At 45.6% G+C, this 13,878-nt stretch overlaps 2 protein-coding genes across 4 annotated transcripts; both read right to left on the bottom strand.

The window, feature by feature from the left end:
• Positions 1-1,848: 1,848 nt before the first annotated feature.
• LOC147242224 (uncharacterized) lies at positions 1,849-6,913 on the bottom strand. Its single transcript, XM_086189306.1, has 5 exons — positions 6,837-6,913; positions 6,554-6,690; positions 4,235-4,274; positions 2,754-2,817; positions 1,849-2,419 (listed from the first exon to the last, which is right to left on the bottom strand). Exons 2-5 carry the CDS (start codon positions 6,676-6,678, stop codon positions 2,343-2,345), a joined length of 306 nt encoding a protein of 101 aa, XP_086045432.1. The 5' UTR covers positions 6,679-6,690; positions 6,837-6,913; the 3' UTR covers positions 1,849-2,342.
• Positions 6,914-10,182: 3,269 nt separating this feature from the next.
• Positions 10,183-13,097, bottom strand: paqr8 (progestin and adipoQ receptor family member VIII). Of its 3 annotated transcripts, XM_086189782.1 has the most exons (3): positions 13,048-13,097; positions 12,615-12,725; positions 10,183-11,671 (listed from the first exon to the last, which is right to left on the bottom strand). In XM_086189782.1, exon 3 carries the CDS (start codon positions 11,631-11,633, stop codon positions 10,557-10,559), a length of 1,077 nt encoding a protein of 358 aa, XP_086045908.1. In that variant the 5' UTR covers positions 11,634-11,671; positions 12,615-12,725; positions 13,048-13,097; the 3' UTR covers positions 10,183-10,556. The 3 variants fall into 3 exon arrangements, with proteins under 3 accessions (XP_086045908.1, XP_086045909.1, XP_086045907.1); XM_086189783.1 differs by lacking the exon at positions 13,048-13,097 and having other exon boundaries at positions 12,615-12,885; XM_086189781.1 differs by lacking the exons at positions 12,615-12,725; positions 13,048-13,097 and adding an exon at positions 12,444-12,575.
• Between the last annotated feature and the right edge of the window lie 781 nt (positions 13,098-13,878).

Raw genomic sequence — 13,878 nt, 5'->3', positions numbered from 1 at the left:
TAGCTCTGGGTAAAGGAGACCAGCGAAGGCGGACAAAAACACCTTTACATATGTGTATATACTTATCCAGTACTGCAATATATACAGGATATATATAATATATCCTGTATATATTGCACCGACCTGAGCCTGACCCACACATCGGCCCTGGCAGCTGTGTCAGTATCGGTGTGTTCACTGTCTGATATGACATTTTTCCAGGGCATATTTCAGAGAAAAGGCAATTGGGTTAATCTACAATTATTTAATGTCCAGTGACATTTTTTTGGCCGATGCATTTTATTTTTTGATTAAAATACACATATTTCATCACTGCACTTGAATGATCCTTGCTGAAAAGAATACTGGCCCACGGAATTCGGGATTTTTTTTACTCCCTCTTATCATTCCCAGCTTCAGCCTCCAGAATTCAGTATCAGTCCTTCCCAGCTGTTACAGCCCAAGAGCTGTTACACGAATATCCATCTATTTGTTATCCTCGTCGTTGAGTAAATTCACCTATCAGTCGGGCTCTACTTTGGACTATGGCTGAAGATGGTGACACTCGAAACTCCCCAACCTCATGTATGAACTGTAATTATTTAAAAAGGACCAGTTCCTCAGCTCCTGAGCCCCTGAGCACTCACAGAAGCTGCAGCCCCTGCGTTCAGAAGCTCCCTGTCCGGCTGGTGTTTGCAACATGTTAACAAGCCAAATTGTGGCAATATTCCATCGTTATTCTCAGCCCAACTGGTTTTTACCACCCCTGAGTGGCCAAAACAGTCCCTCCAGGTTTTCAGCACTGAACAGTCATGAGGAAGTGACCCCTCCGCTCCCACTTGTGTGGGTGTGTTTCATTTGAACAGCTCAGCTCAGAGCGATACCGCTGTGTGACAACTGGCATTACAAGAATGACAACTCCACCCTGCTTGCTGGCCTGCAGACCGCTGCTCCACTTTGTGCTCTCAGCGAGGTGAAGCGCCGCTCCCCCCTCGTCAGCGCCGACTGGCCCTGCGGTTTCAGAACAAGCAGAGGTATCATGAATGCGTGTTGACGAGAACCAAAGCATGAAGCTCAACTGTGGCAGGACTGAGAGACGCACAAACCTCCCAGAAACACAATTCTCAGACAATAAATACCCGCTTCCTTCAGCGCAGGGACAACGGCGTGATAAATACTGTGATGCGTCTCACTTCACCAGTCACACATTCTTTACATTTTGATCACAGTGTCAAAGGATCAATGTGAAGATTAATACCACCCTGATATCTGAGAATAATAAATAAGGAAACAGCCAGTAGCTTCACTTAGCGCAGCACAAAGGCTGGAGGCAACAGGAAACAAATCCCTCTGCCCTGTAAATGCCCTCTCCTGCCCTGTAAATGCCCTCTCCTGCCCTGTAAATGCCCTCTCCTGCCCTGTAAATGCCATCTCGTTTACATGACTATACTTTTCGTGTCATGTGTCCGTGCAGAAGCAGCAGATGGCAGGTTGTCAAGGAGGTTGTCGACCAGAATATTACTTGATTTTACTTGACAAGTCCACAAGAAATGTAACTTGACCACCAGTGGATCACAAACTCGGCCATGCAACGTCAGCCCCAGGCGGGCCTTTCTGCCTCCACTGAGGAGATGGTGATTTTTTTGTTCTATCTGCCTGCAGGATTCAGAGAGTGGTATGAACCAAGGAGGAGCCCATCTAGTTTTGGGGCAGAGAGGAGGTGACACGCTTTGCCTGTTTGACCAGATCCGTTTCAAATTAGGTTTCTGTAAAGACGGTGAGTTTTAGTCCAACGGTGTTGCTGCGGAAACAGGAAAGTTGAAGCAGTGACACAGGTTACAAACACACTCAGCCATCGCCGCCCTCGAGTCATTTTGGCTCTAAAAAGCTTCAAATCTTTATTTCAAAAGGGTAAAATCAAGACATTAATGCTGACAAGCTCGCCGCTCACAAGACTTATCAGACCTGTGACAGCGACTGGGCCAAGTTACAGCCAACAGAACTCAAAAGGTGAACAGTGAAAATGCTCAGAGTTGACGGTCAAAGACTTTACATGAGACGTTCCTGTCAGAGCAGCTCAGAATCTGTAAATCAAATGAGGGCGTTAAAAAGCTTCTCCCCTAAGTCTCGATCCAGATAAGTGGAGGCCGGACGTGAAGACAGGGTGAGGATGGTGGCGTGAGCTGGCAGCCCACAGAGCCAGCTACCCAGCCTTCCACGCCACTCTTTTTTTTGTAGTCCATCTGTTCATTTGGGGCGCTGTCAAGTGAACTGGGGTTGTGTGCAATGAGATGATGAATATGGTTTTTCCTTGGATATGTGGAGCTGCTGTGGGGTTAGTGTTCAGAGCTGGAGCTGTCAGCTCAGTTGACTCTTTCCAGGGTACTCCGAGGCATGCTGTCGTGGTTCCTCCATGACGTGTAGGTTGTGTCTCCTGCGTCTGGAGATCGACAGAAAAACAGAGAATGTGCATGAAATACCTGCTCATGTGTTCGTAATAATAAAGCTAATTCTCCAGGTTAACTGAGCTGAGTCAAAGACCCTGCAGAGGACGCCCATCTGGGCCAAAGTGCCACAGTAACACTGTTCAGATGGTGTTTGAGAACCAAGTGGAGCAAAAGAACAGTAACCATTGAAGAACATCACCCCTCTCCATGCTGCCTCCACTCTTTGGTTCAGCCTGCTTTCCCCTGCATTTGCAACACTGTTGTACCGGAAAAAACGAAGAAGAAAAAAACCCCTCCTGCTGGCAACGGGAAATTGAGTCAACTCACCAGTGGCTGCGGATGTCTTTGTGCCAGCACCAGCAGTCCCGTTAACGTGTCCTGCTCCACCAGACTGTCGGAAAGACAAGCAGAGAAGGTCGATATGGAGAACGAGGACACGCATCTGTGAGTGTGAATTTGGTGACTGTGCACAATCACGCAGGAGCAACTAATGACATGTCATGAAACTTGACGTTTGTCTTTCTGAACCCTGGTTACGTCAAAAATCACATAAAAAAAAAAATTAAAAGGGAAGTTCAAATCACAGGGTCAGCTATTTTCACAAGTTAGCTTGAACTAGCAGGTAGCTTAGCATTTAGCAAGTTTAAATATCAAACAGCTGGTTCAAACTCAATCTGAGGTTTGAACTATTAAACTCCGCTCCTGAGACACAGTGAGCCTGAGGAACTGACAAACACTCATTCACTGATGCTAACAAACATGCTAGCTAATGCTAACAGACACGCTATTTTATGCCGCATTCTTTGTGACTGACTAACAGAGTCATGAATCAGGCTGTAAAGCAGGGGGCTGTCCCGCAGCTTGGTGAAGGCCATGTTTTTGATTTTCTGTATGCGTGGAATGAGGTCCCACCTGTCCTAATTACCCCAGTAAAGCTGTTAGCTAACCGGCAGTAAACCGGCTGTGAAATGAAATAGTTAGTCACCACTACGCTCAAACACAACAGCATGACACGATTAAACTCCTTTGCTGCAGTTGTTTATGATTTGCATTTTCAATAAAAATGTCAGACCAGAGAAAATGCTAATTTTTGATCTCCCTGGACCTCAGTGCATTAGATACAGTCTTTCGAGGCAGATATATAAATCTCAGGTAAAGTCTTGTTTTATGGTCGAGAACCAACCTGACAGGGGCGACCAAGTTCATTTTGGAGGCTTGAATCTTCTAGAAAGCCCAGGATCCAAGATGGGACTTGCTCAGTTTATCTTCCTGTGTACGATGGGATTTACCTGGATGCATGTGTTTAGTGTCTCGACATCAAATTTATTTTTTGTGTTTATGTGTCTTTGTCCACAAGTTCCCTGGATTAATTCTTACCTTCATATGTTTTTGGTCAGTTAAATCGTTACGTTGCTGCTGCTGATTCAGAACGATACACCCCGAGGTCAAGATAGTATTTACACCCCCCCCCCCCCAAAAAAAAAGGTTTAATAACTTTGTAATTTCCAGAAGAAAAATATTTCTAATTCTCCTCATGTAAAATAAGTCCCATCGTTGGATGTTTTTGTGGCCCAACCTATTTTCCTCAGTTCTGCGACTGTCATGCTAACAGCTTTTACAGTGTCACAGCCTCCCACTGATTGCTAATAATTAGCCTCTCATTGCTGCTAATTGGCTGTTAATAGAGCACAACAGAAACTTAACGCTAGATTTAGATATGGGCGGTGCTGCATGGATGAAATTCAGTCAGATGGAGGGGGAGAAAAGGAGGGAGGGAAGGGAGGAGGACACAGTGAGGGAGTGCATACCGTTGCTCCACCGCTCACGTCATACGCGTTGCCGCTGTTCCTGTGGATGACAATAAATAAAGACAGTTATGATATGACAACACATCTGTGTGTACCCAGGGTGTCTGGTGACCACAGTTGCAAAGAAGCCTATTTGCATTCATGGCTTTAACAGTTCTGTGTCCTGCTCTGTCCAGCTCCTCCCTCAGCTGGTGTCATTTTGATTACCTGGTTAAATTTAACACAGGCAGACCAGGAATCCTGCCGTAACTCTCCTGTCCTGCATCACTGCAGCACTTGGACAGAAGTCGACCGCACTGAGGTCCGGGACAAGCTCCATCGGGCCGATCAGCACCGTGTTTGTCGCGTCCGGCTCAAGTCAGGTTGACTCGGACCACCGTTAGTAGGTTAGGGTCTGCTGGGAGTGTGCTGGACTCGCCGTTTGAGGCCAAACTCGCATTTTACTTCAATGTTGTGCTTGTCGTCTTTTGTCTTCAGAGTCTTGTGAATGTCAAATGATCTGATATTCGCTCGCACAGACTTCAGCTGAGTCGGCTGGACTTGCTGGACCGACTCTTAAAGATGTGGAACTTCACTTGAAGTTGTTTCTTTGTTGTTGTTTTTTTTTTAAACAAGATTTTGGATTTGACGGCAAACTTTAGAGACTTGGTAGAAAGATGTTTAAAAAAAATAGCGAAAAGGATCGGTAACAACTTAAACGAATAATGTGGGACGTGCTTCAGGAAAGACGGGTCATAAACTTTTGCTATTCAATCAAAGTACGTCATTTAAAAATCTGCTCAAAATAAACACTTGAAATAAAAACTTGTGACAAACACAAAATTCTGTGCCCCGTTGTTTTGCACAATGCAATCCTGGTTGTAGAGGAAGGAAACCCCCCCCCCCACACGATCGTCTCTGGCACCATCATGGTGCTGGACTAGATAGAAGACCTTTTTGAGGCCTTTGAATTCTTTTGAGCTGTGGAACTTTTCACTGAGCAAAAAACACCCAGAAGCTGCTCTCGAGGGTTCAAGTGAGACTGCCTCACCGCGGACAAAAGCCAGATAGTCGCAGGTGTGTTTCTTGGCTGTTTTATTCACTCCTGACACACGTGCTTTCCAGAAATCATCGGGCGTCTAAATAGTGTCCTGTAGTCACAGTGACTTCCCCTCCTTCATTATTTCTCCAGAGTACAGAGAGAACAAACAGGTATATACTTAGCTTGAAGCTAATTGCTAACTAACGATCATAAAACTGCCCAAAAATTCAGTTTACAACCTCCAGCTCTGTACACTGTTGTAAACTCTGAAATCCACAAACATGAAACCCTCCCACGAAACTGAACGTACCTGGCGATGTGCTTTACAGCTTAAATGGACATTTTTGGACAGTTTTGCTGTCGTTAGCGGTAAATCGCCATTAGCTCCCAGCTAAATAAGCCCAGCCGCCTCTTTTCTGCATTCTGCGCTCACATCTTTGTGGGCTCAAGTGGACTGTTTGTGAGTACTTGAAGGGCAAAAATAATTTCTGGGTGAAGAATCGCTTTAAGTTCGTAAGAACCGAATCCCTGCAGTTGAGAGAAAGTTTGAATGCCAACACGAAGGTCAGCTCCAGTCGTCAGTCCTTTATCACACTGGAGGCCTTGTGTACAACTCATCCTCTGAGTTATGATTCCTATCTGTCACTGCCTCTCATTCTGGTTTCATTCCTCCAGCTGACAAACATGCCCTGGAATGTACAGAAACATCCAGCAGTTGATAAGAGCGCTGTTGCACCCCTGTGTGTCACTGTCACTGGTATGTTTGGTGTGTCACCCGCAGTCATACGTGTGCAAATACAAACTCGTATGCAGATGTGTGTGTAACTCATACACACACGGATCTCATTGGGGCCCCCTGACCATGGAAGGCAATGATCCTCACCTGACCCATTTGGAGCAACTCGCTCAATTATAAAACCATATCTGACAGAGGTTCTCTGCCTCCTCCCTTTCAAGCAGGTCACACCCTCCCTCCAAAACCACCTATCGAGTCTGACAAGTCTCTGCTCTGTCAATCTGGAAAGTGACGAATAGCAATTAAAGCCTCAAAAGTGCGAAAACAGAAAAATGAATCAGCACAAGTATTGTGAGCAGCCACCCCATACAGGAGGGGACTTGTTCTGGACTGGGTGGCAGCGTTGGTGACGATTACTCACACAGGAACGCCGCATAATTCCTTTCATATCTTGTAAGGCACAGGCAGCTTATCTTACATAAGACAGAGCAGGAAACCTGACACGGTTGAGGACAAATACACTCGAATAAATGTGGATTGTCATTGTCGCGAGTTTCCTCACCTGCGACACCTGACACAGAGGGCGAGGAGCGTAACGCTGAGGATGAGGAAGGTGATGAGCGAGATGATGCCCACCTCTGGGGACGAATACCAACCCAACATGCCGACCATCCCAACAGGAGCCATTGTCCTTGTGCTCTGTGGAGGGCGGTTACACACGTTGGAAAAGCAGAATTGAGGACAAGTGGCTCATTGATCGGTGAATCCTGATGTCACGTCACACAGCCTGACACATTCCTACAAACGAATCTAGGAATAAATCAAATCAAGGCTTTATAACTCACTCTGAATGCTGCTCTGCTCTGCCGCCGCTGTGTCACCTGCTGCTGGCAGTTCTTCAACTGAATTTGCTTTAGGTGGTTCACAGCAGGCAGGCGGTTTAGGGAGGGATTGAGCTCACCTGTGTCCTGCCTGTCATAAAGGAGGTGCTAACACACACACACGCACACATACACACGCACACACACACACACACACACACATGAACAGCCCATTGTGCTTCAACCATCACTAAATTACATCTGCAGTGGGCTGTGTCTGCACCTGACGTGTGTGCAGCCTCCAGGGCTGACATGGAATGTGTGTTTGAGCTACAGCAACCTTTGAAAATATGCTGGTTCTTAGTAAAAAAAACAAAAACAAAACACTTGGTAAATTGTTAGGATATGTAAAACTGAAAGGTCAATCAAACCCGTTTACTTGCTGATGACACTGAGCTCGGTGATCAGTTCCACACATCTACAACATCCCGCCGTTCCTGTTGTTCCCCTCTGAGCTACGTGTTGTTGTCCTCCGTCTCACAACATGCTCTCCCTACCAGGCCTGCCTCCAATAACAAGGGTTTTCATATTTATGGCTTTAGTGGAGGGGCAGATTTCAAAACAGGGTTTGTCTGTGAGTGACGATGGCCGGTGCTGCTGGTGCTGCTGGTGCTGCTGGTGCAGTGGTTGACCATCACCAGCGCTCCAGAGAGACATTCTCAATCCCAGTCCAAGTTAACAGAAGGCTAAACTGTGTTAGCTGGCAGAAGTGAGCATGCTCAGTGACCCTACGCAGCCCACAGGGCATCTGCACTCACGTTTCCTTGCAGCTGAAACTTTTTAGGCTTCCTGCACAGAGGGTTCCACCTCTGAGGCTGGATGTAGTTCTCCTGCTGCACACTAGCGACACACGCTAGTCATGATTGGCAGTTGATTGCAGGATCTGATCAAAGTGATCGTGAAGGCAGGTTAGATTGGATCAGGTGGGTTTCGCTACAACAAACAAGTAAAAAGAAAACTTTGCTGGAGTGACACCAGCAGGCGCCTCTACATGACACGTCAGTGAAGCTGAATGGGTCTGCTTTTACCTGCTACTCAATGATGATAAGCTGCTTTATCCGCAAAACTCCGGGATTCACGCCAACCTCAAATTCTGTACAAGTACGCGTATCACGGAATTTCACGCGAGCCACTTCGCTCTCTATCCTATTAAAACCAGCCAGCGCATTTTAAAGGGAACTTCTGCAGCAGTTCGACTCCATCGCATGTTTCATTGTAAATGTTTATTATCCACACAGACGAACAATTCCATATTTAAAACGTTGCTGTGCTGAACCTGTCTGGAGCACAAATGACAACAGTCAACAGGAAATATAATCTGATCACAAGCTGATATCAGCGACTCCACCTGTGAGCTCTTTGTGCAGAGGGAGGGGAAACCTGGCAAGAATTTGACTGATCTACCCCACCACCACCACCACCTCCACACCCACACACACACACACTTGGTTTGCTGTCACAGAAAGCAAATAACCTCCACACCCGGGACTTGTCAAACAGCCCCGTTCTGTCATCGATGAGGTCTTGTTGAATCAACACTGTGGTTCCTTTCATTTTTCCCGTTTGTGAAATCTGTGCTCGTAGGAGAGCAGAGGCAGTTAGCAAACAATATCCGTTGCAAATTAAATATACAGTAACACTTGCAACCCCCCCATGTAGCGACCCAGCTACGTGCTGTCACACTGGAAACTGATCCGGGTCTAAAATACAAAGAGAAGAAAACAAAGTATTTGTGATGCCACAAATCTTGCTGGTAGGACCACCTCTTGAAACCATGATGTCAGTCAGCACAGGGACAGTTTACTCGTTCTCTGATGAATGTGTGCTCAATCGTTTCACCCTGCACATGCATCATTCCACAAAGTGTAGTTCAAACATTCAACCCAAGGAACAAGCACAACAACTCATTTTTGCCTGGAAGGGAACTTTAAGGAACAGTTGGGTGACAAGTTAGATGAGAAATTGGATTACTTTCTTACTCATTCCCTGAAAAAAAAAAAAAAGTTTCTTCATCCTCCCACAGGGCCTTTTTGGTCTTCAGGCTTTTCTTTTGCACTGAGGAGAGTTGTAGAAGTTCCTCAGTACATCCTGGTCTGTTCAATATGAAGTTTAGCCCAGCAGTCTGTTAACTTAGCTAAGTTTATGGCTGAAAACAGGAGGCAACAGATCTCAAGGCTGTCTAGGGTGGTAGCCTGTTAGCTCAAAACGGGGGTGGGGGGTGTTAGCAGTGCAGTATGGAATGGTAGCATGTAAGCTTTACTCAGTATACTGGCTGGAAACAGGGGGAAACATGTAGCATTGCTGTGTGGAGGGGTACAGCCTGTTAGCTTAGCTGAGCATAATGGCAAGAAACAGAGGTATCAGTTAGCGATAATGTGTACAAGAGTACAGCCTGTTAGCTTAGCTTAGTAATAATGAATGGAAACAGGAATAAAAGAGCTAACAATGCTGGGTACAACAGTTCAAAGACAAAATGCACTTGCCAGCATCAAGTTCAAGGGAAGTTACAAAAATTGCTTGATGTAAAGAATAAAGAAGAAAATATCAACAGTGAATAATAAATGGTTGACGATCAAATCAACCATCAGTTATCAATCCACACGTTCACTTTTCTTCACTTCCTTTGTTTTTTCTTTTCTGGTAACTTCCACTCTTTCCTGTTAAACGATAATTGTTTGTTGTGAATAATGAATGTAAAAAAGGGAAACGTGACTGACTGCTTTTATGTAATCTTGATGAAATCAATCAGATTCCCTGATAATTCATCACTTCATCAAATCTAATCGCATCGATTTTTAACCCTCTATTTTTTGATGAACATGCATTCTTATCACCTCTTTTCTTTTCATATGTGTCTATAAAGAAATAAAGACATTCTGGCCACTGTCAGATTATTTTTTTTCTTTTTTCCTTCACATAAGGGGACGATAATTTTAGACACAAACATTTTTTTTGGAGGGGGGGTGTGTAAGTCACCTGAATTAGAACTGAAATCGTCCCTGAGGGACAGGACAGTGTTGCTCTCAGACACACAGGTCCTGTAACTGAATCTGCTGAGGGACAACAGTTTGGTCAACGTGTCTCTGGGCAGCCCCCCCCCCCCCCCCCCCGCCAGTATTAAAACTAGCGTCTTTGTTCCCAAATCCCACTCTCTGGTTCCTCCACTTCAGCGGCACACACACTGTTTCACTCCATCTTGCTGACATTGCTACTCGTCTGAAAGACCAGAGAGTGTGGTGGCCATCAGCAGTGTCACGTACTCAAGCGTAGTCCAAGACAAGTTAAAAAAAAATGCATCTTCACTTCAGGAACTTACAGAAAGGTTTATTATTCTAAAAGGACACACACCTACATGTGGCTGCTGCTACTGCTGGTATTTTTCTACAGTGATACGCTCCGTCACAAGCAGCTGCACCAGCTAATGAAAGCATGACTCACTAAGTCATAGTTGGCATCAGTGGCGCTCACTGGGCTGTTTCTCTCTTATATCAGCAGTTATACACAGACGAGCTATGAGTCGCAAAAGATCAGAAAATATTTCACATTATTTTAAAGTTTCAATGTTTAAAGCAATCACATATACACAGATAAACAAAGGATTACACTAAGAAACATATAAAAATTACTTTGTATCACTGATAATATCATTTGGAACCTAAACGAAGCCTTTTCTCTCTCTGGTCATCACTCATCTCTCTCTTGTTTACCCTGCAGTTGCTTGTGCATGTGCCTCATAGTGAGGAGTGCTGTCAGAGTGCAGCATAGAAACAATACGGGGAAGGATACACAAGCCCACCACAGCTGCCTCTCTCCAAATATCTCCACTAATGTATCCCTCCGCCTGGCGTAGTCCTTGAACAGAGCCTCCAGCTGGAACAATGTGCACAGGGACAGGAACATGTGAAAGATCTGGTGACCTTGGCCCACAAAGTCACAGTGTCCTGGGAAGAAGCGCTCAGGGATGGGGCAGGAGAAGAAGAGGGCAGAAAGCAGGAAAGACACAATCTGGAGGGCGTGGAAGGGCAGTGAGGGTTCCTGTGCCCATGAGACGGTGACCAGACGGTGGACAACGGGGCTGATGTCCAGCAGATACGCCAGGGAGGTGGGGATCAGCTGGCAGATTTTACGCTGCAAAGGATATGGTCGCCGGTACCTGGACTTTGCAAAACAACAGCCAGCACAGGAAAACCACCCAAAGAAAGCCGCTCCAGGTAGAAACAGCAGCCCGATGCAGGCTTCTCTCCATGCTGGTTCGGATGTGTAGAAGTAATGACCAAGTGAGCAACCATACTGATAGATAGCTACACCCACATAGTCCATGAAGAAGAAGAAGTAGTGTGCACGCTCTGAGTGAGACTGCAAGAGGTGAGCTGCTACACTGAGGAATAAATATGTGAGGGCAGACACCAAGAATAGGCTAAGAGGTAGAGAGGCTGCATCTAAGGTGTACCCCAGGGCGCCTACGTTGGCCCACCAGCGCAGAAGCAGCACAGGGCCGGCCAGCAAGTGAGTCCACACGTTCAGCGATTCGTTGTGTCTTTGAAAGAGGCTGAGGAGGTAGCAGCGCCAGTCCTGCTGGACGGGTCGGTACCCTGACAGGATGTAAGGCTCTCGAAACAATCTGGGGACCTGGGAGGAGGTGACGGTGGGGCTGGGCGGTGGCAGGGAAAAAGGGATGAGGTCTGAGAGAAAGGGGAGGCGGTTAAGTTGCTTCACGCTCAGGGTGAAGGTGCTGAGCCGCTGCAGAATGTCCCCGGACATCGCTGGGTGGTGGAGGTGGAATATAGACAGAGGAGGCCCTGAAAGAGAGACGTTGATCAGAAGTGAACGTTTTAAAAGTGCTTGGCTATTAAGGACCTTAAAAGAGCTCATTACATAATAGAGACTCACAACTCTCTAAGACGTCTTCTTATAATGAAATGAATCTGAACTCAGAATCAGGGGTATTAGGAGGTGTGTATGAAATCCGAGCTAAACTGAGGGGATTAAACTCGGGGAGGAAAGTCAGCCAGGAGCACATGCTCTGAAATTTCTAAAGACAGATTAACAAAGAATGTTGTTTCGAGCCCTGAAAGGCTGCATCTGTCATTCTCTTGGTGTTTGAAATGTTTAATCTAAGTCTTCATTGTCCAGATTTGACCACTTTAGCACTAGAAAAACACACAACCAGGGAGTACGCATGACAGCGGTAAGAAGCATACCTCTTAAAAGTAGACATGCAGTCAAACCTGAACCCTGCTGTTGTGACATGTTTCTGTGGCACAGACAAAAATTTGTTGCCTGCAAGGTAAATAAGCACCTATATCCTATATGTATATGTATATAACAAATATAAATCTCCACACACACATCTGCCCCTCCCCACCTGCCAATATTCTACTGTTGGTGTCACAAATAGAGTGACACAATCTCTCTCTCTCACCTTGCGTCCGTCCAGGTGTAAACTTTCCTGCTAACAGTCTGACAAACAAGGTGATTTTCATACCCACAGATTTTATGGAAATGCACGAATCTGGGCTGGTTTGTCCTGGTAGACAAATTAACAATCTACTGCATTAAAAGCTGATTTACCTCGATGGAGCTTTTTCTTGCAACAAATATATGAAAATCTTTCTTTCCACATGTTCCATTCTACACCCTCTGAGTGTTCACCTGTGGTAAACCTCTCTCATCCTCATTAGAATCCATCGGGAATTACCTGCGTGATCTTTAGTGGTTTAAGAGGACGAAGCATGATCTCACCTGATCGTATCAAAAACACCTGCTGCTCTTCACGTGTCTCTGCAAGGAGAAAATCTACAGATGCAGAAACAGGCTCGTTGCCTCCTTCAGAAACCGCACGGCCCAGGGTCACTGGAACATGTTCGAGAGCAGAGGTTGATTTCGGATCCCGGAGGGAGGAAAACTCGTCAAAGCACAGCTGACCCTCCAGCCCGAAACCCGGAGGTGTGGGCGGTGTTAAAGTGGCCTGAAACGCCCCGAGCTGAAGTGTGGTTTTTATCAACTGTGTAAAACCCACACAGCCAGCCCGGCCCGCCGTTTTTATTCTAATACGTCGACATCTTCACGAATTCCTATCAAGAGTGACTTATCCGAGTAAAAAGGGATGTTGAGGGAATTTATTGTGATGTTTTATTAAGAAGAGTGCGTGTTAGTCTGAGAGCTTCATACTCACACTGGCCAGGACCCTGAGAATGCTCTCATTAAAAGGTCCGACATGACGACTGTAAAGAAAAAAGAGGAACTGGCAGGATTGATCCTGCAGGTGCGTCTTCCTCTGCTGGTAAGCACCGCAAACTACACCATAAACACTACACCACAAACTACACTCCAAACAACACTACACCACAAACTACACTACACCACAAACTACACTACACCACAAACACTACACCACAAACTACACTCCAAACAACACTACACCACAAACTACACTCCAAACAACACTACACCACAAACTACACTACACCACAAACACTACACCACAAACTACACTACACCACAAACACTACACCACAAACACTACACCACAAACTACACTCCAAACAACACTACACCACAAACTACACTACAAACAACACTACACCACAAACTACACTACAAATAACACTACACCACAAACTACACTCCAAACAACACTACACCACAAACTACACTACAAACAACACTACACTACAAACTACACTCCAAACATTACACCACAAACTACACTCCAAACAACACTACACCACAAACAACACTCCAAACAACACTACACCACAAACTACACTCCAAACAACACTACACCACAAACTACACTCCAAACAACACTACACCACAAACTACACTACACCACAATCTACACTACAAACACTACACCACAATCTAAACTACAAACACTACACCACAATCTACACTACAAACACTACACCACAATCTACACTACAAACTACACTACACCACAAACAACACTACACTACAAACTACACTACACCACAAACTACACTCCAAACAACACTACACCACA

The sequence above is a fragment of the Aulostomus chinensis genome, chromosome 20 (assembly GCF_037954235.1).
Source record: "Aulostomus chinensis isolate RoL2024-O1b breed Wild chromosome 20, RoL_Achi_v1.0, whole genome shotgun sequence".
Classification (NCBI taxonomy): domain Eukaryota; kingdom Metazoa; phylum Chordata; class Actinopteri; order Syngnathiformes; family Aulostomidae; genus Aulostomus; species Aulostomus chinensis.
The sequence above is the reverse complement of the archived record's forward strand: the minus strand, read 5'-3'. Positions and strand labels throughout refer to the sequence as shown.

What these genes read in the sequence shown, in the direction of transcription:
- LOC147242224 (XM_086189306.1), bottom strand. Translation starts at nt 6,678, where the DNA reads ATGGCTCCTGTTGGGATGGTCGGCATGTTGGGTTGGTATTCGTCCCCA. An exon ending in CTCTGTGTCAGGTGTCGCAG is followed by an intron (nt 4,275 to 6,553) that starts GTGAGGAAACTC and finishes TGTCATCCACAG; the next exon opens with GAACAGCGGCAACGCGTATG. An exon ending in ACGTGAGCGGTGGAGCAACG is followed by an intron (nt 2,818 to 4,234) that starts GTATGCACTCCC and finishes TCTTTCCGACAG; the next exon opens with TCTGGTGGAGCAGGACACGT.
- paqr8 (XM_086189781.1), bottom strand. Translation starts at nt 12,495, where the DNA reads ATGTGGAAAGAAAGATTTTCATATATTTGTTGCAAGAAAAAGCTCCAT. An exon ending in CAAGAAAAAGCTCCATCGAG is followed by an intron (nt 11,672 to 12,443) that starts GTAAATCAGCTT and finishes TCTCTCTTTCAG; the next exon opens with GGCCTCCTCTGTCTATATTC.